General features: G+C 47.8%; 1 protein-coding gene across 1 annotated transcript; it reads right to left on the reverse strand.

The window, feature by feature from the left end:
• Nucleotides 1-9,168: 9,168 nt before the first annotated feature.
• On the reverse strand, nt 9,169-20,476 carry LOC311155024 (homeobox protein SIX4-like). Its single transcript, XM_084207924.1, has 3 exons — nt 19,365-20,476; nt 17,343-18,031; nt 9,169-14,925 (listed from the first exon to the last, which is right to left on the reverse strand). Exons 1-3 carry the CDS (start codon nt 20,195-20,197, stop codon nt 14,129-14,131), a joined length of 2,319 nt encoding a protein of 772 aa, XP_084064050.1. The 5' UTR covers nt 20,198-20,476; the 3' UTR covers nt 9,169-14,128.
• Nucleotides 20,477-20,943: the final 467 nt, after the last annotated feature.

Below are 20,943 nucleotides of genomic sequence, written 5' to 3' on the forward strand. Positions count from 1 at the left end.
GGAAAAGTAAATATTGTTGTTTCCAGCAGAGAATGGTTTATTCTACAGCAGCACCGAGGGTGTGCTCTCTTGGAGAGCCCACATTGAGCTCAGGGGGTTGTAGCCCTCCCAGTGAGGCTGCTCCTTGTGGCAGGTCAAGCCCAGGTGTGCCACCCTGGACCCACGGGTGACGAGGGGATGTGTGTGGGGCAGCTGTGAGCACGTCCTGTGGCTCCAGAGATGGTCCATCAGCTCCTCCCTGCAAGCAGGTCCTTTGCTGGTGTTTGGGCCAGTTTTGGGCCAGGTGCCCAGGGCAGGATGGAGTCACTGAGGTGCCAGTGGAGCTGTGAGGGGCAGGATGCAGCTGGAGCAGGCACAGACGCCAGAGATGCTGGGGGAGAGGAGGGTACAAGCTCTGCCCTTGCCCACTGGAGCTGTGTGATCCTGTGTGTAATCCCTTTAGCTTCGATGGCACCATGGTGATTCACAGCTCTAATGCTTTGATCCAGAACATGATGGACCATGGGACACAAATTAAAAGTTGAGAGATGACTGCAAAGAACAAGTTTCCATTTGTGGCCAGCTATTTTGCGAAGACGTGACAGCGACCAGGTGTGAAGATCTCGCAGGAGAAGAGGGGAAACCAAGCCAGTGCAAGCAGATTTGTTAGAATGTGAATGGGAGCACAGCAGAGTAAGTGCTATTAATAGGATTTACACAGATTAGTAAACTAATCTGTGCATTTCAGATTGGATTTCATATTATGGAAAAGAAAATTAAGCCACATACCACACAGACTTTCCAGGCAGTGATTTGTGAGTGTGATCCATTTGCTGGTAGAAGTGGCTGCCCAGGAAGGTTGTGACAGCTCTGTTGGGGGGACAGTGTTGTAGCATGCAGAGCTGTGCTGGTGGGGTTGGGAGACAGACAAGGAAAGGAGCAGTTTGGTTAAGGAATGGCTTTTAAAATGCATTGCCAGGAGGTAAAGCAGTGCCCAGCCTTGGCTGCATCACCACTAGGGCAGAGTTGTCCTCCTGGCTCAACTGAAATGAGAAGCTGTGCCTGCCTCATCCGTGGAAGTGCTCAAGGCCAGGTTGGATGGGGCTTGGAGCAGCCTGGTCTGCTGGAAAGTGTCCCCACCTATGGGATGAGATGAGTTTTAAGGTCCCTTCCAACCCAAACCATTCTATATTTCTGTGAAAAATAACTTTCCCTTCTCTGCACGTGGACTGAAGAGGAACAGAATTGCTCACATGTCACTGAAGTGGGGAGGTAAAGGGCTCCCCAAAGGGAGGGGCAGAGTTTATTGCTGTGCCCTGCTCCTGGTACCAGTGTGCAGGACAGGGAGGTGGGAGGCATTGGCACAGGTTAGGGAGAGCTGAGCACCCAGGACAATTCTGAGCAGTCATGTGTGCAAGCTGAAAGTTTCATATATTGTGTATATATAATATAAAAAAAAAAAAAAAAATTCAGAGTATATCATATAAAAACAACACCTGTTACATATGAAAACACAATATATAATACATGTAAATATATCCCATACATTTAAATATATTAAAATATACATTTATATTTTATATATTTATAAAAATATAATATTATTTATAAATAAATACATTATATAAATATATTATATATATTTATATTTTATTTATATATTTATAAATAATTTTGTTTGATCAGTACTGTCTGGCCTCAGTATTTTGACTGTGCTATTCCAGATGGGTGAATCCCAGCCTGGCTGTGCCTCTTGCCACAGAGGAGGGAATTGCTGTTACTGTTGTTGTACTGATGGGGAGATATAATTCCAGATATATTTAGGGACTTGACTTTTGGTTCCAAGTTTGGGATAGTTACAGTTCAAGTTGCCTCTGAGCAGGGCTTGAAAAATAAAGTATAACTCATCTTTCTCTTGGTGCTTCCTGTAATTTTGCAAAAATGCAAGTATTTGGAACATTTAAACACTCATTATATCCAGAACTGAAGGAAGACCACCACTGGCCTTTCAAATTTCTGTTTTAGGCCAAAGCTTTAAGAGGCAGAATGAGCTGAGCAGCCCAGTGATTTTTCTTCCTGCAACACCTTGTTAGGTTGCAACAATTAAAAACCCCAAAATTGATTTGGTTTGTCTGGGAGAACAAACACTTTGGCTTTTTCCTGGGCCAGGGCTGGGGGTGGCAGCCAATAAAAGGCACTTCAAGAAGGTTTCTCTCCCTTTTCTGCCTCCTTTCCCACAGCTCTTGAAGGATCCTGGGGTCCTTGCTAGGGGTGATAGCTGAGCTGAGAACCATTTGCTACAACTGGGAGCCATTTGCTTTGTGCTAATGATGGATGCACCAAAATGCAGTTTGTGTGCAGAGATGTGCTGAGGTGTGCTGTGGAGCTGGGGTCTCCAGCAACCTGCCATGGGCTGGGCTGTGCTGCCAGCCTTGAGAGCTGCCAGCAGCAGGATGCTCTGGAAATCCTGTCTGTGCTGCACAGAGATGCAGAATGAATTTGCTGGAATTCCTTAAAACAGAATTGCTTTTGCAGTGCTGATTTTAGGAAATGCATTTGTATGCTATTTTCGGGGGGGTTGTTTTTTAGGTCAGTGAAATGTGTCTCTAGCTTGAGTTATACAGAGTTGTTTTTTTTTTTTAATTTTAAATCAGCTATTAGCTTTGCTGATTATACTGCAATAGTGTAGGAAATTAATTCAAAAGCCTAATTTTAAAGTTTATGGGAATTTGAGCCCAGAGGCAGCTTTGACAAATATTCTCTTGAATTTGTAGACTATTTATTACTTTTATTTCTAAAATGCCACATACTCTATACCCTTGTTTATTTTCCTGAAGTATCTTGTTGCACAAAGTGCTATCAGGTCCAAAGGCTTGGAGAGCATGAGGCAACACCAGATTTAGGATAAAATGAGGATGGATGGATGGATGGATGGATGGATGGATGGATAGATAGATAGATAGATAGATAGATAGATAGATAGATAGATAGATAGATAGATAGATAGATGTGATAAATCCAAATTTATATGTATTCTGGCTTGGAGACCTTCAATATCTCTAAATTCATTTCTGTATTTTAAAACCAGGAATCTAAGAATGAAGTTGAGCAGGAAGTTGTGGCCATAACTCCTTTGCCTACTTCCCCTCTTTCACCATCTACTAAATATTGCAAAGCCCATAAATTGTGTAAGTTGACAAATCAGATTGTTGCTTAAGTATAAGATTGGGGCCAGGAGATTTCAATCCTGCATTACCTGGAATATATCATTACTGACAGACTTGTTGGGATTCAATTTCTACCAGCTATAAAGTGGGATTCTCAAATTCTGTCGTGCCAGACTCGTTGCCTTTGATGACATGATACTCTGCTTGGAAAGGGAAGAGCCATCAGATGTGACACAGCTTGGCATCCACCAGCCTTTGGTGCTGTTCCATGCCCCAATGAACTGGGGAAATGTGATCTGGGCAAAGTCTCTGCAGGGTGGGTGGGAAATTGTTCTGAATCAGTGATTGTCTGGTGCTTCCAGGTCAAAATAGCACCATCTCTTGATCCAAGTGATCAAAGTGATCTCTTGATCAAGTGTTTCGACTCAGCACAGCTTTAGGCTGTGTTTGCAGGGACATCTTGGATGTTGGAAGAGAGTGTGCTTGTTAAATACAGATGGACTGATGATTCTGCATGAGTTTCACAGGGGGGAGACCTGGATCCTGAAACGTGGGATCTTGTGGTGCCTGTGCTGGGAGCAGAGCTTGCAGGACAGGAGGCACTTCTTTCACTGGATGTGATCTGGAAAAACCTAAGCAGCAGTGTTCCCTAGTTTTGGGATTAGGTGTAGCTCTCCTACTGCTCTCCAGTGTTATGAGAATGCTGCTTATTTCACATTCTTTTGGTGCATTCATTGTGCAGACCAAAGGCAGGGTTAACCCAAGCCTCAAGCCTGGAGAGCTTCATCCCATTCCTTTGGAAAAGTCAGCCCCAGCAAATGAAACCACTTGAGAGTTGCTCAAGTTTGTGTTTGTTACCCAGAAATGGCAGCAAGCATCGCTCACCTGGGCATGTGAGAAGTGCTCCTGCTCCTTCCACATCTCTTCACCAAGATCTGAATCTTTTTCACTGAAGTTTTGGATCAGTTTGGGTCACAAAAGCAAGCAAGTCTTGTTTCAGGTGAATGATGCTCATGACAAACGAGGAATAGTCATTTGGTGGTGGCCTGGAGGACCAGACCAACTGCTTATTTCACATTCATTTAGATGGCTTCTAAAAAGACCCTAATATTTGAGAATAGTTAAGAGATGAACAGAAATAGGCTCTTCCCTGTACTTTTCTCTGAGGGTCTGGTCCTCCAGGCCACCACCAAATGACTATTCCTCGTTTGTCATGAGTATCATTCACCTGAAACAAGACTTGCTTGCTTTTGTAACCCAAACTGATCCAAAACTTCAGTGAAAAAGATTCAGATCTTGGTGAAGAGATGTGGAAGGAGCAGGAGCACTTCTCACATGCCCAGGTGAGCGATGCTTGCTGCCATTTCTGGGTAACAAACACAAACTTGAGCAACTCTCAAGTGGTTTCATTTGCTGGGGCTGACTTTTCCAAAGGAATGGGATGAAGCTCTCCAGCCTTGAGGCTTGGGTTAACTCTGCCTTTGGTCTGCACAAGAAAAAACCCCACAAGAAACCGAGGCCAGAAGGGATTTACTGAGACCTGCTGAGTGTAACAAGAGGTGCCAAATGTCCTCCTGACACCTCTGTACTGGGCCAGTGAAGTGTCCTGGAGCCATGGAGGGCTGGCTGGTGCTGTGTGACCTCTGTCCTGGGAGCAGTGCTGGTCAGTGCAAGTGGGCTGTGCCTGGAATGTGCAGCATTCCCTGTGCTCCTGGGAGCACTTCCAGGCCCTTCCTGATAAAGCCAGACCTCGAAATAGGCTGCTATCAGCAGCCTGCTGCCAGGTACTGCTGCTTTTGGGAGTCCTGGGTCCCACCTCATGTCTGCAGGGCTGAGGGGAAGATGGCAAATGAGAGCAGCCCCTAAAAACCTCCCTTGGAATTTATCTGGCAGGTTCTGTGGAGTTCACAAGCCAAAAAAACTGTGGGGAAGATGCCACAGGGGCTCAGCTGAAGCCTCTCAGTGCTCACTGACCTGCAGGCTGAGCCTGCTGTGGTCTTGCACCCAGTCCTTGTCCTCGTGGGTGGATGTGTAAAAGAGAGTGTTACTTTTCTGGTCTGGAGTTCATTGCTTTCTTGGCAAAGCTGGGGGACACCCAACCCTGAGGGTGATGTAAAGAGTAAAAACACCTCAGTGTTTTGAAGCTCTGGGGAGAACAGCACTACACTAGTAGGGAAGAGGAGGAGAAATGCTATAGCAGCCCTGAGAAGCTGATGTGACTCCCCACACAGGGGTGTGATGGGCCTAAATCCTTCCACATGCATCTGCTGTCCCTTTCCTGGAGTTTGCAGCTCTCTCTCTTACTGATATTGAGTCTTCCCCTCCTCCAAGAGCAGCACTAACAGGGCAGTCAGTCCCTGCTGCCTCTGCTGCTCTTCTGCCACAGGCTCTGAGCAAGGGGACAGCATGTTTAGCAGCAGCAGGGCACAAATCTGAACCTGTCTGTGGTGGAGTTTTGGGACTGTGCTCTAATAGATTTTGCCCGCAAGAAGAAGAAGAGGCTGCACCTCTTGCGCAGCTTCACAGTGGACCTCAAAATAAAGATATTATTTTTTAGTCTTAATCTGGTCAGTGCTCACTTCCACCTGCATGCATATAACACAACAGGTAAAGTTTTTTAATACAGACAACTTATATATTTGCATGTGCATTGTGAATGTGCTTGGGATGGTGTTGAGTGGTGCCTGTTAGAACTTCCTTCTGATCCCCTGGCCTGCCTTGGCTTGATTAAGCAGCAGTAAATAGCAAAATCCCCAGCATCTCCCTACAACATGAGTAACATCCAAATTGCCATTTGTTCTCAATGTATTCTTTTGAGAAGCCACTGACTGAGGACCTGCAAGAGCATGCACAGCTCAGGCTCTGGACTAACCCATCCTCATTCCCCTGAGCATTTCTCCCCCTCAGCTCCTTGGGCTTGGTGGGAGATGAGTCAGACCTTTCTCAGATTGCCTTGATCTGGAAGGGGGTGGCTTTGGAGTCCCCCAGGGCCTGCATGTGCATCACCCTGAGCTAAAGATCCAGGCAGGAACAGTTTTTTGGAGCTGGAGGCTCAGGGATGCTGCTCCAGGACCAGTCTAGTTATCAACAGAGCTATTGGTCAGCATGAGAAGGTGGCTGGAAACACAACAAATGAATCAAAGCAGCAAGCTCAGCTTTGGTGTCAGCAGCAAGTCCTCCTGCTGCTGTCATGGGACACGGCATCCAAGAGGGATTGGGCTCCCGAGGAGGTGCCGTCAGCCAGTGGGCGAAGCAACAGGGGGAGTCAGAGACCTGGCTTTGCACCCTGCCTGTGCCACCCACCGCCTGCATCGCCCCGGGCACATCACCTCATCTCCCTCCCCTCCCCTCCTGCCTCCTCCCAGCCTGCTTTTATTTCTGTCAGCCTCAGGGGCTGCGTTTCCAGCTGCAGGCAGTGCAGGGGATACCATGAACACCGAGTGCACTGCCTGCCAGCGTGCAGAGCAGGACAGAAAATGATGCGGTGTAACGTTCTGGGAGTCCTTTCATAACGTCAGGTCTATCACAAAGCACTTTGGCTGCCACAACAAAGCTTATTGATCAGCCTCAAGTATTCCAGATTGTGTCTTTCTGCCCGAGAAGTAGCAGGATGGAGAATTGAAGCACTTACACGGGAGAATATCGTACATGAGTTATTGAGTAACCACCAGAACTGCTCCAGGGCTGCTCCGTTCCTCTGGACTGCATGCAACTTCTGAACATTTTATCTCTTTCCTTCAGCTTTTGCAGGCATGTGCCAGCTTCTGTAGCATATAAACTAGGTGCTATTTTTATTGAATCTGGCTTTAATGCTGTAGATTTTTCACACGTGTGTTGGTTTTTTATTGTTGGTCTCATTCCTGAACTTTCTGGCACCTCTAAGTGTGAAATCGGTTATGTGCACGTTGCTTGGCAGATGAATTCCTATTTCTGGGAATCATTTTCCTTCTAAAATGTATTTTTATATTAAAAATGTGATCTGTATCCATATACCGGCCTAAGATTCCAGCCCAGAGGTTTCTGCAGCCAGAGATCACCACAACAGGGGATGCAGCCTGGAAGGAGACCTCTGCTTTCCAAGCTGTGAGTATTCATATTAAAGCCTTGTTTTACTGACCCAACCTCTGCCTCTTGGAGCAGCAAAATCCCCTTCTGATCTGGGACCAGGGAAAAATCAAGACAAGTATAGAGGATGTAAGTGCTGTCTTCCAGCATTATCTCTCTTCCCAGCTTGCCTCCCTGCTAGATCAAGAGAAACCACCCATCTCCCCGAGCCTTCTACCATCAGCTCCATCCCAGCTACTGCCTTGGCAGCTCCCCGTCCTCCCTGCAGCATCCCCCGGCCCTGTGGGAAAGGCAGGGGCTCAGGGATCCGGCCGCCCACCCTTCCAAAGGTGCTGTCCCCCCTTTCTCCATCTGTGCCCTGGCTGCCAGGGAAGAAGGAGCCGCGGCTGTGTGTGTGGTTTTCTCGCCCAGGGTGACCTGGAGCACATCTGCGGAGCGCTCCAAAGTAGCAGGAATGCGCTCCGTTAGGACATGATTCATCCTGCATACCGCATGGGTGGCTGCTCAGGGAGAATTTGGACATTTGCATACACTGCCGAGACCTTCCGCTTCTCCTCGCTCCCAAAGCCCTGCGCTTCATCCAGAGCCCCTGCGGGGGCTGCCCGGCCACAAATCCCTTCCCGGGGCATGGGCTGCAGCCAGCCCGGCAGCGCTGCTCCCGCAGCGCCTTCCCGGCCCGCTGGGGAGGCAGGAGCTGCTCCCAGCCGGGTCGAAGGATGGCTTTAGATCCTCAGCTCCTGCTGCAAGCAAAGCTGGGACGGAGCTGCTGCTGCCCGGGGATCGATCTGGGATTTGTTCTCTGCAGGCAGGAAAATCCCATCCCGGTTCTGCTCGGGCAGAACCGAGGCACGGCAAAGGGAGCGCCGCGAACAGGACCGAGCCAAGCGCCCGCTTCTGGGAAGGAAACAGGAATTGGGCAACGAGGCAGCTGGCTCTGGCTTGGGGCTGCTGCCGGGTAACTGGATTATTTACTTGGGCAGCTGCAGAGCCGGATCAGCCTCAGGAAAAAAGGGAGATGCTCCCCTGTGCTCGGCCAGCGGAGCTGCGAGGAGAGAGCGGGAGCGGCTGTGATCCACGGGGAAGGTGGAGGAATGGGGAAAAACACCCAGGTAATGTCTTAGTGAGTAACACAATCACGAATTTCATGTCTTTAACTGTATCTATTAAAAACAAACAAAAAATCTCCCCGACCTCACCTTGCTTCTTCTGGCCTAAACACAGTTTAAAGGGATGGGAGGGTGTTTTCCTGCTGGTGTGTGCAGGCTGTTAATTATCTCTAATAGATATAGCTTCAATGAGGGAAACTATTTCACCTGCACAGATTAGTCTATTTGGATTTACTGTCGTTCATTTTGGCATCAAAATGGTAACCAGGCAATGCTGGTACTTGGAACACAGATCTGAAGTAACATGGTAATGTGTTTAAATCCTTTAATATCAGGGGAACATAACATTTCAAGATGTTCTCAAAAGGCTGCCAAAACCAAGTCTGACACTATGTGAAACGTTTTAAAGAAAAATTTCAACAAACAGGAATTTAGCAAATAGGAGTACACCTACCCAAAAAAAGCCCCTGACATAGAAAGCATGCCAGTGTCATGGGAACCACAAGTAAATAGTGACTAGTCCTAACTAGCAGGTGGAAGTAGATTTTAATAATATTAACTAATTACAGTACAAATTCAGCTTGAGACACAAATAGGTTCAATATGAGGTATAAGATTTATATTTTTTAATTTAATATTTTAGAATTCCAACAAAACCCCCTCAAGTCAACAGAAAGTCTCATTCTTACTTAAACAGGGTGCAGATCAAATCCCTGGCAGGCACAGGCACTCCTAGTTGCCATCACCTTTCATGATGAGTCATTAGAAGCCAAGTTTCTACTTCAGATTGCTTTTCCAACTCAAAATTCAAAGCCCTCACACGACATCCAAACAGAAATATTTACACAAGATGTGTATAAATATAAAGTTTATTCAGTATAGTGTTTAGAAAAATAAGTTCACATCATCTCAGAATACAAATAAAACACTTAATTGTCCAGGCACAAACCCCTATTACAGTACAACAAACATACATACTTTAGATCTCTTTGGTTGGGTAATTAAGCACAGATATGTTTGATGATACACTCTGGGGCAGCATCACCTAACAGTGCAGTAAAGTTCTTGATTATTCCCTCCTCTAACACGTACATTCCGCTTAAATTTAATATTTGTTGTAAGGCACAATAAAACCCATATTGGAGAAATAACTGGTTAGTTCTGGACAAACAGTACATGCAGCAAAAGAACAAACATCCTCTGAACGTGAATCCTGAAAGCCAGAAGATTCACCCCCTCCTTGAGTTCAGAAATTTAAGAAGCAAGTTTTTAAATTATATGAAACATACAACTAAGGTATAAAACATCCTTCAAGATAATAACTGCTAGGAGATACAGGAAGACTTCAGGCATCCTTGCTTTTAAAAATACCACTATTTTTGTTTTCAGAATTATAAAATGACTATTCTTTTTGATGATTTGACATTCTTCTCGACCACAAGCACTGGGCAGTTCATGTTCCCAGAGCCCTGCACACACATCTCACATGATACTGGAGGGGTGCACCCTCTTGTTCATCTGCCCTTGCTAAGGAAAGTGCACAGGCACTGGAAATCTACGTACATGAAAAGCTCCTGTGCGCACAGGGCCAAATCCCACCCTGATTTATTTAACTGAAAATCATTACTGAGGTGTTTTTACATGATTTGAAGTCAGAACCTGTCCATTATTGTCGTCAGTCTCAGACTGAGAGCAGTAACAACAGTTCCAGCCTCACCTCTGGGTGAAGCCACTCTCTGAATGAGTCTTCCTGAATCCACAGGTAGGGGAAAGCAGTAAATGGGAAGAGGTATATGCTTTGATAAACTGTGACTGTTTGGTTCTACCCAAGTGTCAGCCTTGTGCTCTGGTTTGTGCTGCCACTGTGTACTGGGCCAAATCCATCCCTGACCTAACACCAGTGAAATGAATGGACCATATTCCCAGCTGGCAAAAAAGGACATTAAAGTCAAGGGAAATGTGCTAGTTTAGCCCAGCTGAGGACCTGGCCAATAGATGTCTGTGATTTACATTGCTGAAATGTCCTTGCAGGTAAGACCACAGGGATAATGCTGCACATAGTCCACACAGAGCATTCAATTCATCGTGTTTCTGGTTTTCTGCAAAACTCTGGGTGAAACAGAGGCAGCTTTAATCAAAAGTAGAAAAGAAGAGAGGGGTTTTTAACATCATGCTTTGTTAAGAATTTCCTTAGGCATATTTTTCAAAGCTGAGTCTGGGACTAGTAAAGCAGCAGAATTTGGCAATGTTTTCTGTAAGATTTCCAGTGGACTTAAAAGTTACAAACATATGTGAAGTTGAAATGATCCTTTACTCTCATCCATAACAGGGAGGGAGGGAAGAGAAGGAACGTGTATGCCAGGTAGACATACCTTCCATTTAAACAACAGAATGTGATAATAAGGGCTGTGTGTGGGGCTTGGACACTCACTGCCTTCCCATGTGTGGGAGACCAGCATCCAAATCCCCTAAACACCACGCAAAAATCCTTGGTTTGGGAGTCACTGGAGCAATGCCTTATTTACAGCAGCCAAAGATCTGGCCCTGGACACTTTCTGGGGCTTTGAGTACTGTCTGTTGAGAGCAGTGAGCCTGCCTGCCTGAGGGCCACAAAATAAAACCTTACCCTTGTAAGGAATAAAACTACTTATTTAAATTTCTATTTTAAACACACTGTACCGTGCAATGAGTCTTTACATTGTGCATATGTACCTGCAGAAAACATGAGGTTATAACTACGTTATCTGGAGGGAATGACACTTATTTTTCAATGGGAGAAAGAAAGAGTAAAAGATAATAGGAAGTTACTCGATATCTGGAAGACTAGAGTAGATTAATCTCATTTTGTCCCAAAACACTGCTTTTATGTACATCCTCCACTCCAACTGAAGAGTGGGAAGTCTCCTATTAGAAGTACCAGACACTCCAAGAAACGTGCCACTGTAACAACATGCAGAGTTTTCCACATCAACTGCGCTGCAAAGCCACGGAATTCAGAGCCTCAGTAACACAACGAATGCAAAGAAGGAAAAATTAAAAATAAAGTAACAGGTCCTGTTGTAACACCACAGTCTCTTCAATTATGAGAGATGATCACACCAACAACTGCTCTGAAATATTCCCTAGCTTGCCTCCAAATATAGTCTGAGCTTCACAGACCAAATGTTAATCCACCATCAACTCCTTCAGAGCCAAGTACACGTTCTCCATTGAAATGACAGCGATACAGGGTATTTCTAATTTTCCAAATGGCTGAATGATTTCATGCAAAGCATATACAGCTACTGTCATCACCATCTTAGCTACATGGGTGAAGAAGAGGTGGGAAACAGATTGTTCATGCTGGGGCCCAGCAAACAGATAAACAAGCAGAGTGGTTAGGAGAACTCGGGACTATCCGATTCCCTGCTCACGCGGAGCTCCAGGGAACGTCAGGGAAAGTTGTGCCAGGGGAACATACAGCTCCATGTCCTGCTTGTGATAATCTCTGCTTTAAAGCACTTGCCTCAAACACCCTGTTTGCCTGGGAGCACGTGGGGACAGCCAACTGCTGATGGGCTGCTCCTGCCTGCAGAGCGTCAGCGACTCCGTACAGCTGCAAGTGCTCCCCTTGCACACTCCTCCTTCCCTTTTCCTGCCCTTTTCCCTGCAGCTCTGACTCACAGCATGGACTCCAGCACTCACTGACAGAGCTCAGCCTCAAGGTTCCACAGAAAACCTTGCAAAATGAGCAATATAGTGCAAAACCACAACGAGAATGCCGATGCCGTGCTCACAGCGCACGGAAAAACCTTCATTCCCCAAAGGCTTTCCATGGAACCAGATAAAACCAAGACAAACACACTGGGTTATGCCACCTTAATTATCTTTCCTTTCAATTTTTTTTTTTTGTCCTTTAAGAGTGATCTTGCTCTGTCCTGAGCCTGCTTCAGAGCCCACAGAAGCTTTTGAAAACATTTCCCATTGCCTTCCAAAGACTTTGGACCAGGCCCCTGATGAGGATGAACACATGCTTTAGTTACTGTATATATTCACATTAGGATAAAATACAACGAAACCAAACCCACCAGGATTAACAGCATGTCACTTTTGTGCATTTGAATTCTTACTATTATTTTAAAGCTGTAAGGATGTGCTTTTCCATGCTTTCAGGAGGAAAGGTTAAGATCTGTTCCACCTGCTCCAGGGAGAAAGGTGTGGACACCCATCCCCAGCCAGGCAGTTCCCACCACAGCCTCCAGGCTGCTTCTCCTGGGGGATATTCATAAACACACACTCAGCTGCACTCCTGGATGGGGGCCTTGCTCCACCAGCAGCTGAAGCTGTCCCCCAGGGGCTGTTTGGCCAATGTGCAAACATGGGGTTCCCTTCCTTGGCTCGCCCATCCAACCTTTCCTGCTCATCTCACGGAGCCAAGATTTCAACCCTGTGGTCCCTCTGTGGACCCCTCCTGTCCTGCTGATGTGGGGCACAAGGACCCATCCTTGGCTCTCTGCACTGCCAGGAAATGTCAACCACCAGGTCCAGAAGACTCTTAAACCTCTTCTTACTCGTGCAAGCAGGAGCACCCAAATGAGAGGGTCTACTTGCAGAAGTAAGGCATCAGGATTTGGCCCTGAGGACGGATATTTGCAAATCAGTGTTTTTATTCCTCCTGCCACTGTGCTTTAGTAACAAAGATAAGGCCACTAGGAAGAAAGGCACGTGGAATTCTGTAAAAAATACACAAAAGGGTTCAACTAAATCGCAAATTACTAACAAAACAAACAAACAAAAAAAAAACCCTGAACACAAAGAGAGAGGGGGTAGAAACAGTGACCTCCTGGGTTTGTGAGACTGGGAATTAATTTTCTAGTTTCAGTGTGATTAACATTTTACTTTTACAGTCTATTGCTTGAAAAAAACTACAAAAAAGTAAAACCTTGTCAGAAATAACTACGCTTACTTCCTGCTCAAACAATAAAATAAATTAAACAGCCAGAAAACGTTTTCCTTTTCAATGCATTGTGTCTAAAGTGAAAGGGAACATAAACCATAAATAAAATCCATTGTACTAATTAAAAAAAAAAGTCTCCTTTATAAGAACTGAAACAATATTTACATTCATACTGGATAGAAAGCTTCTGAATTGCATAATTAGAGCTTCAAACGATGTTTTTTCTGGTGCACTGACAAAATGCTAGCTGTAGCATTTAGAAACCTGTACATGATTGATGTGAGACTTTTGGTTTAAATGCAAGTCTGCTGGAAAAAAAGCAAACATACCAGTAACAATACTATGATTTTGTTTTGTTTCTTAACCTCAAACAACATAAAAGTAGCCAGAGAGGTATCGTCTAGAGTTCCTTAGAAATCTCTCAATGCCCATGGACTGGAAGTAAACAGAAAAAAAACAAAGTCTGCATTGTTTCTACCATTTTGGAGTGAGATTTTTGTTTTCCATCTGAAGCTAGGAGTGTATACTTACTGTTAAGAATATGTTGTACTATGGAGAGTCTAGTTAAATTTTCAGGGTAGTATCTGGTAGCCAAACCTGTACCCATTCCTCAGTACTTGCCCTGGCCATTTCCTTTCTCCTTTAATCTGCTTAAAAGAGAATACTGCATGCAAACCAAGTGTGGCAACCTAATTCCATTGCTGGAGATTCCTCTGTACATTGATTCAGACTACTTAAATGTTCTTCTGGTTTCTTTAAATGAAAAAAAAAAACCCACCAAACAAAAAATCCCACAAACACCCCCACACTAGGTGTTTGTTAGGGCCTCAACAGGAGACTTAGCTATTAAAACAGAAAGCAAGAAAAGAAAGAAGCTACAAGTCTTGCATAACTTCATCCATCTGAACTGTCTGCAGTTTGGCAAGTTCTTTTTTGTCCGTTTCCAGTTCTTCACATACCGTGTCAACCATGTTACTCATAACATACTTAGATTTGGAATCCAGCATCATTAAATTGCCAGTTGACTTGCTCTCAGAATTAGGTAAGAAATTCTCTTTGACATCAGGTACAGCTTGCAGAACCAACCTGTGCTCTCTGCCAAAATCCTGGTGCACTTGTGCAGGGGGGTGGCTGACACGGTCTCCACTGGTTGAAACTATTTCTCCAAGCACGGGCTGCGCTGTGGAAATGGACAAGAGATCCTGACTGGTGATGAGGGGACAGTTCTGGAGGGTTGCATAGTTAGTGTTGCTGATAGATATCACTGTAGAGGTACTGGTCACGGGTGAAGACATGGCCTGGCTCTCCGAGATACCAGAGCTCAGTTCTGCAGCATTTAAAAGAGTTGGTGGTGTGAGGGAAAAATTATGTGAGGGTGTTACATTCACTAAGGAGGAGGCCAGGGACTGGAGCCCTGCACTGGATATATTTTCAGAAGACATGTTGACGTTCAGTTGCGCGTTCTGACTGACTGGCATCAACTGAGAAAACACCAGGCTTCTTTCCAGTCCTTCTTGCTTGACAGATCCTACAGCCTGGCCCGAATTGGGAACTGTATAAACCACTGCACTCGGAGTGAGGGGGCTGAAGAAAACCTTTCCTTGCTGCACTGTTGAGGATTCAGTCGTAAAAGTTCCTCCATCAGATGTGCTGGGGTTTGCTGAAACATTACCTAGGGAAAGGGAAGCAAAAGAAAAGAAACAGAAATTACAGCTGGCAGAGAGTTATGCAGTCCTGGTCTTTTTTACCTTTGCAGTATACACATACACTAATATTTCATGCAACGCTGAAAAGCAATTTTTGTAGCAGGTGATAGAAAACTTGGTGTAAAGAAATCAATGCTGTTAATTGAAGTTGCTTCTAGAAAGTTTAAAAAAAAAAAGTTTCTGATATATTAGATTAGGTATCTTTCAGACTCTCATTAAGGAGCAAACAGTCCCCAGCCATGTGACTAAAATGAATGTGCTTTGGCCTTCACTAGTTGCCACCACTCAATTTCCATCTAAGAATAGAAGCATGAAAAGCTATTAAAGATAGTTCAGTGACAGACTACAGCTTGTGTGTGGGAACTGCAGACACCTCACATGAAATCCACTGCTGCTGGGGAGAACCTGCCCCAGCCAACCCTCACAGAAAACACGAAAAACCGGTAATTTCTATTGGTCTAACTAGGTAATCCTCAAGCACCCAGCTCTATTCCCTTTCACCTTTATCCTGTTTTTCTAAAATCCTAATCCTACCACATCCACCATGCTGTGAAAAGTCACCCAGCACTGCCTGCCCTTGCTGAAAGCCACGGCACAGCTCGTGTGATGTTGCAGTGAGCCAAAGCAAGGAGAGGTGGCCAGAGATGACCTGAAGTTGTTTTCACTGGACTTGCCATGTCAGTTGTCATTATGGTAATTCCTAAAATAAGAAATACTGGCTCTTGGGACTGAGTCCCACTTGGAACACCTCTCTTTATCAAAAGCAGTTTAATTATAAGAGACTACACTTGGACACAGCTGAATATTTTAGAACAGCACCAAAAATGCATTTCTCATATAGGGAATATTTTAGATCCCTATTAATTTTGGATAATAAATTATGATTTTCTGGAAGATGTTATGCATATGGGTAAACTAGAAAAACAAAGCCAGGTAACTTGAAGTTACCTGTCAGTATTATTTACTGGCTTACTTGAAATAGCCTGCAGCATGCTTCACTTGGAACAGGCAGACAGCTATCCATTCAAGACAACTAGAACTTTTCTCTGCACCAAAGACATGGTGGATCACTCTCCAGTGGGCAGTCAGTATTTTTAACAATGGGAAAAATGGTCAGAGAAGAGCTTATTATGAATCTTAGGACTTTCAAATACAACAGTGCTACAATACTTAAAAGGACAGAACTTTCTCACCTTTGCTGGCTGTTAGTTTATGCCTTGGAGCATGTGGATTAAGTGGCTTTAGTAATTACAGGTGGCATTCAGACTAAATGTCTTCTCTCTTTAATCTTGCTTAAACTATGTGCCAATAACTTCCAGTGCCTCTGAGTGCCACATTTTAGGACCTTATAATTGTGCACCCATTTGAAATGTGGTTGCACAGCTTCAGTGCTTCTCCCTGTGCTTCAGCAAGAACAATTCACACCCTATACACATTAAATTCAAAGAAGCACATGAGCACAATTTGACTTTCATTATAGTATTCACAGCTCCTGAAACCAGAGAGAATCATTCCAGTTTAATCATTTTCATAAACAAAGATAAAGTGGCCAATGAGTACCCAAGATGTTCAGCTGTGCTTTTTAACTGACCTGCTTCAAAAAAAGGGATCCAGAACAGGGTTTGTGCTCCCTGGGATTCTTCCTGGCCAGCTGCAAAACTCAGACTATGGTATGCTAAGACCAGCTCTAAAGCAAACTTGGGGAGGAGCCTGCACACTTGGCACATGAACCTGTGATGACATATTTCCCTTGGACTGAGGGCAGTTTTATCCAAAGAGCCTCACATTTTATATCTATGAGCTAGTGCTTACTTCTATTGTTTCCCTCAAGTTTAATCTTTCTTAATTATGGAACAGAAAATGTACAAGCAACTGCTTGGTCTTGTTGTGTCTACAGTAATTCAAAATGTATTTTTGTGAAATGCCTTTGTTAAGAAAACAAAAAAAACCAAAACAAGCGCCACAAGAACAACAAAGGTAACAATTTCCAGCTGCCATAATTTTCATTTTTATGAACCTTCTCATTAAAAGAATTCAGTGGCAAATGGGGAATATTTTGAATTACTGAAACAGGTAAAATTTACAGATATTTGTGAAGACTCCTATCACAGACTTCTGTGAACAGCATGAGATGAAAGGGTGTAAACTTCCAGACCTCTTTCCATGCTCTTAACAGAGAAGCTCAGGTTCATCTAACAGTCTGCCCACGAGCACAACACACTATAAAGGAAGGCAAGCACTATTATTTGATGCTCTGTGCGCGGCCATGGCTGAGATACTACGCTGATACCTTGTAAGAAAAGGACCACAGCTTCTAAAATGCTAAGTGTGCCTGATTCTAACCTTTTCTCATATCTCTTAGTGCAAGAAGCAAAGTTTTTACCTTGTGAAGCTGCCACAGAAACCGGAGGCAGCTGCAGAGAAGAAAAACCAATGCTTCCGTTCAGCAGCTGGCCATTTGTTCCTGAATTGGGGATCTGGACAATGCCATACTGGTTTATTTGGACAGGAGCAGTAAAAGTAACTACGGAGCCTCCATCCTGGGAAGCAGCAGTTTCTACGCCTTCCCTTTTCACCTCTGAGCTCGGTATCAATCCTGGGAAAGTGACTGGGATGTTGCTAGGGCTGAAGGCTGCTGTGGCATTGGGGACCGAAGCCTGGAGGAGTTTGAAGTCTTTAACATCTTCTGAGGACGATGAGGACAGTATGTCAGTGATGGACACCCCGTTGCTCACAACACTCGCCGCAGTTTTGGGCGAATTTAAGGTAACAGTCTGAGAAGTGCCCACGCCGAGTCCATTGAGTATGACACTGTTGGGTCCCTGAAGAAACGAGCTACCATTGAGGAAGACAGGAGAGGTACTGGCAGGCATGAGGTTCCCATTCAACAAGACACCGGAGGAGCTCAAGGCTATTTTAGTGTTTCCAAGCTGCTGCATGTAGACAGGCTCCATGTGGCCGGGAAGGCTGAGGCTGGTAACGCCGTCGGATGAGCTGGAGAGTGGATGGGGAGATAAATCCTCCCGCCCCTTACTGGATTCATCTTCTGTGCTAGGGTTGCCATCTGACTCGCTATGGGAAAAGATGGAGAGATGACATTGCATTACCACGGCGTACCAGGATCTCTGCACCAAGGGGGACTTCTTGCATCAACACAAGTATGTGAGAATTTCCACGAACAAATTTTCTTGTGTGTTTTGCCTTTACGAGGCACTTTAAACGAATATTTAAGCCAAGGGAGGAGATTTCTTAGAATAGAACCCATCAAACCAAACACTCGCCAAAGGAGAAACTTTACAGACTGGGTTATGGAACTGTAAATAAATTCCTCCAGCCCGGCGGCCGAAGGGGGCTGCCTGGGCCCCCCCTCCGCCGGCCCGGGGTGCCCACACGTGTGAGACCGGCCGCGGCCATTTGGCAAAGCGCTGGGAGGTGAGGCAAGGCCGGGGAGCGCCCCGGACCCTCCGGGCTCAGCCTGCCGCCGCCGGCCCGGGGGAAGGGGGAGACCCCGGCCCGCGCTGCCGGCGGAGGCACCTCCGGCCGTGCCGGGCGGCCGAGGGGAGGGACGGAGAGATGGGGGGCGGCCTTTGTGCCTCCGCCCGGGGCTGCGCCGGGTTTTTTCGCTGACTGGTCCGCCCTCGGCTGCATTTTTCGGTCGCTCTCCCCTCCCTCCCCCCTCGCCCTTTGATGTGTCCCGCGGAGAGGGGCCGCGGCGGCACAATCGCGCCCTTGGTTGAGAAATGCCTTGGGGCCCCCTCCGCCGGCCGCTTTCCCTCCTTCTCTCCCCGCTCCCTTCCTCCCCCCTCCTCCCCGCGCTTTCTCCCCCCTTCCCGTCCCTTCCCGGAGGAAGGCGGGGGGCGGGAGCGGGGAGGTCACCTCCACCTGCCCGCGCCCCCGCCGCGGGGCGGGGGGAGCCGAGGCCGAACCGCGGGCGGAGCGGGGCCGGGGCCGCTCTCCCGCCCCGCAGTCCCGGGAACCGGCCCTGCTCCCCCGCTGAAACCCGAGCCCGGCCCGCTCCCGAGTCAGGTTTCAAAACAGAGGGAGCGCCGGGACCCCGCGCGTCCTCCGGCCGTCAATGATTAACTCTGTCAGGCGCGACAATTGAATAAAAACAAGGAGCGGGGGGAACAAGCACCCCCGTCCCGTCCCCTCCCGGGAGTCCGTCCCGCGGCTCCACCGTGCCGGGAGCTCCCCCGGGAGCGCGGGGCGGCGGGTCCGGGAAGTTTCCCCGCGCCGCCTCGCACGCCCGGGCCGGGTGGGTGTGTTGGGAACGAGGGAGCGGGGAGGAGGAAGGAGGGGAGGACGAGGCGCACCGAAGGTAAGCGCCATGTTTGCAAGGGAAGAAAGAGCCGGGAGAGGGAAAGGCAGGCGGGAGAGGGGGCGGGGAGGAAAAGTTTTCCCTCACCTTTTGGACTGGGTCTCGGAAGGGTTGCGGTCCCGCTGCCTGCGATTCTTGAACCAGTTGCTGACCTGGGTGAGGGACAGCCCGGTGATCTTGGCCAGGTTGCGCTTCTCGGCGGGCGAGGGGTACCGGTTCTGCTTGTAGAGCTCCTTCAGCGCGTTGCGGGACTTCTCCTTGAAGCAGTAGACCGTCTCCTCGCCGTCCCAGATGGTCCTGGGCAGGGGGTATTTCCTCCGCAACCTGTACTTGTCCACCGCCCCCAAGGGTCTGCCCCGGGCTCGCTCCGCCTCGGTGTAGCGAGCTTTGTACCAGAGCTCCTGCAGCAGCGGGTGGTTGGAGGAGTCGAAGTTGTGGCTCTCCAGGATGCTGTAGAGCTCGGCGTAGATGCCCTGGTGAAAAGCCACCAGCGCCCGGGCTTTCATCAGGCTCTCGTTGCCACGTAGCAGATCGCTCGGGGGCAAAGACCACAGGAACCTGGCCAGGCGGTCCAGGTTCCCACCTTGCTGCAGCGCCTCGCACACGCAGGCGACGTGGTCCGGGGAGAAAGCCAAGGGGGTCTGCGAGGAGGAGGAGGAGGAGGAAGAAGACGAAGAGGAGGGAGAGGAGGCAGCGTGGTGATTCCTGGCCAGGAGTTCCGTATGGAGCAGTACCTGTTCCGCGGCTCCCTCCTCGCCGGCGGCAGCGGAGCCTGCATGCTCCATGGGGAACTGGGCAGCGGCGGGAGGGGGCGGCGGCGCGGGCCCGTCGGGGGCTTCGGAGAGCATTTCCATCACATTTTCCTCCTTGATCTCTACCGCGATCACGATGTCGTCCGTGGCGGGGGAGGCAGAAGACATGTTTCGGTTTGTTTTCCTTTTTTTTTTTTTTTTTTTCTTTTGGGTTCTTTTTTTCCCCTTCCTCCCTCCCTCCCCCCCCCCCACGTTCCCTTCTCCTCCTCTCCCCCCTTCCTATCTCTCTCTCTCTCCTCCTCCTGCTCTGGCCGATCAGGTTTCCCCCGGCCCCGCAGTGACCATCCGGGATCGCTGCTGTATCCCGGCCGCGCTCCGCCGCTCCCCCCGCCGCGACTCCCGCACCCGCCGCAAGACTATGTGGCCCCGCCCACCGCTGCCCCGGCCGCGCCCGCTCATTGGCTGCGCCGCGCCGGGAGGGCGGGGCTACGGCGTCTCCGTGGCAACCGTCAATCAAGCGGCCGCGCTCCTCTCTCCGCTCCCCCCTTCCCATCCCCACCTGGAGCCCCCGGGGAGCGGCGGCTCCGTCACCTGCGGCTTTCCCTGGAAGGGAAAGGGTTAAAGCGCTCCCGGTGCTGTCTGCTGTCGTTACTGGGGTGAGGGAGTTTTGCTGTGTCCGCTTCTGGGCCCCTCACTTCCAGAAAGTCATTGAAGTGCTGGAGCGAGTCCAGAGAAGGGTAGCGGAGCTGTGGAAGGGTCTGGAGCACAAGTACTATGGGGAGCGCTTGAGGGAGCTGGGGGTGTTTCGCCTGGAGAAAAGGAGACTCGGGGGTGACTTTATCGCTGTCTGCGACTCCCTGAGAGGAGGCTGTAGCCAGGTGGGAGTCGGGCTCTGCTCCCGGGCTGGCAGCGAT

This window comes from Fringilla coelebs (genome assembly GCF_963513975.1).
Source record: "Fringilla coelebs genome assembly, chromosome: 6".
NCBI lineage: Eukaryota > Metazoa > Chordata > Aves > Passeriformes > Fringillidae > Fringilla > Fringilla coelebs.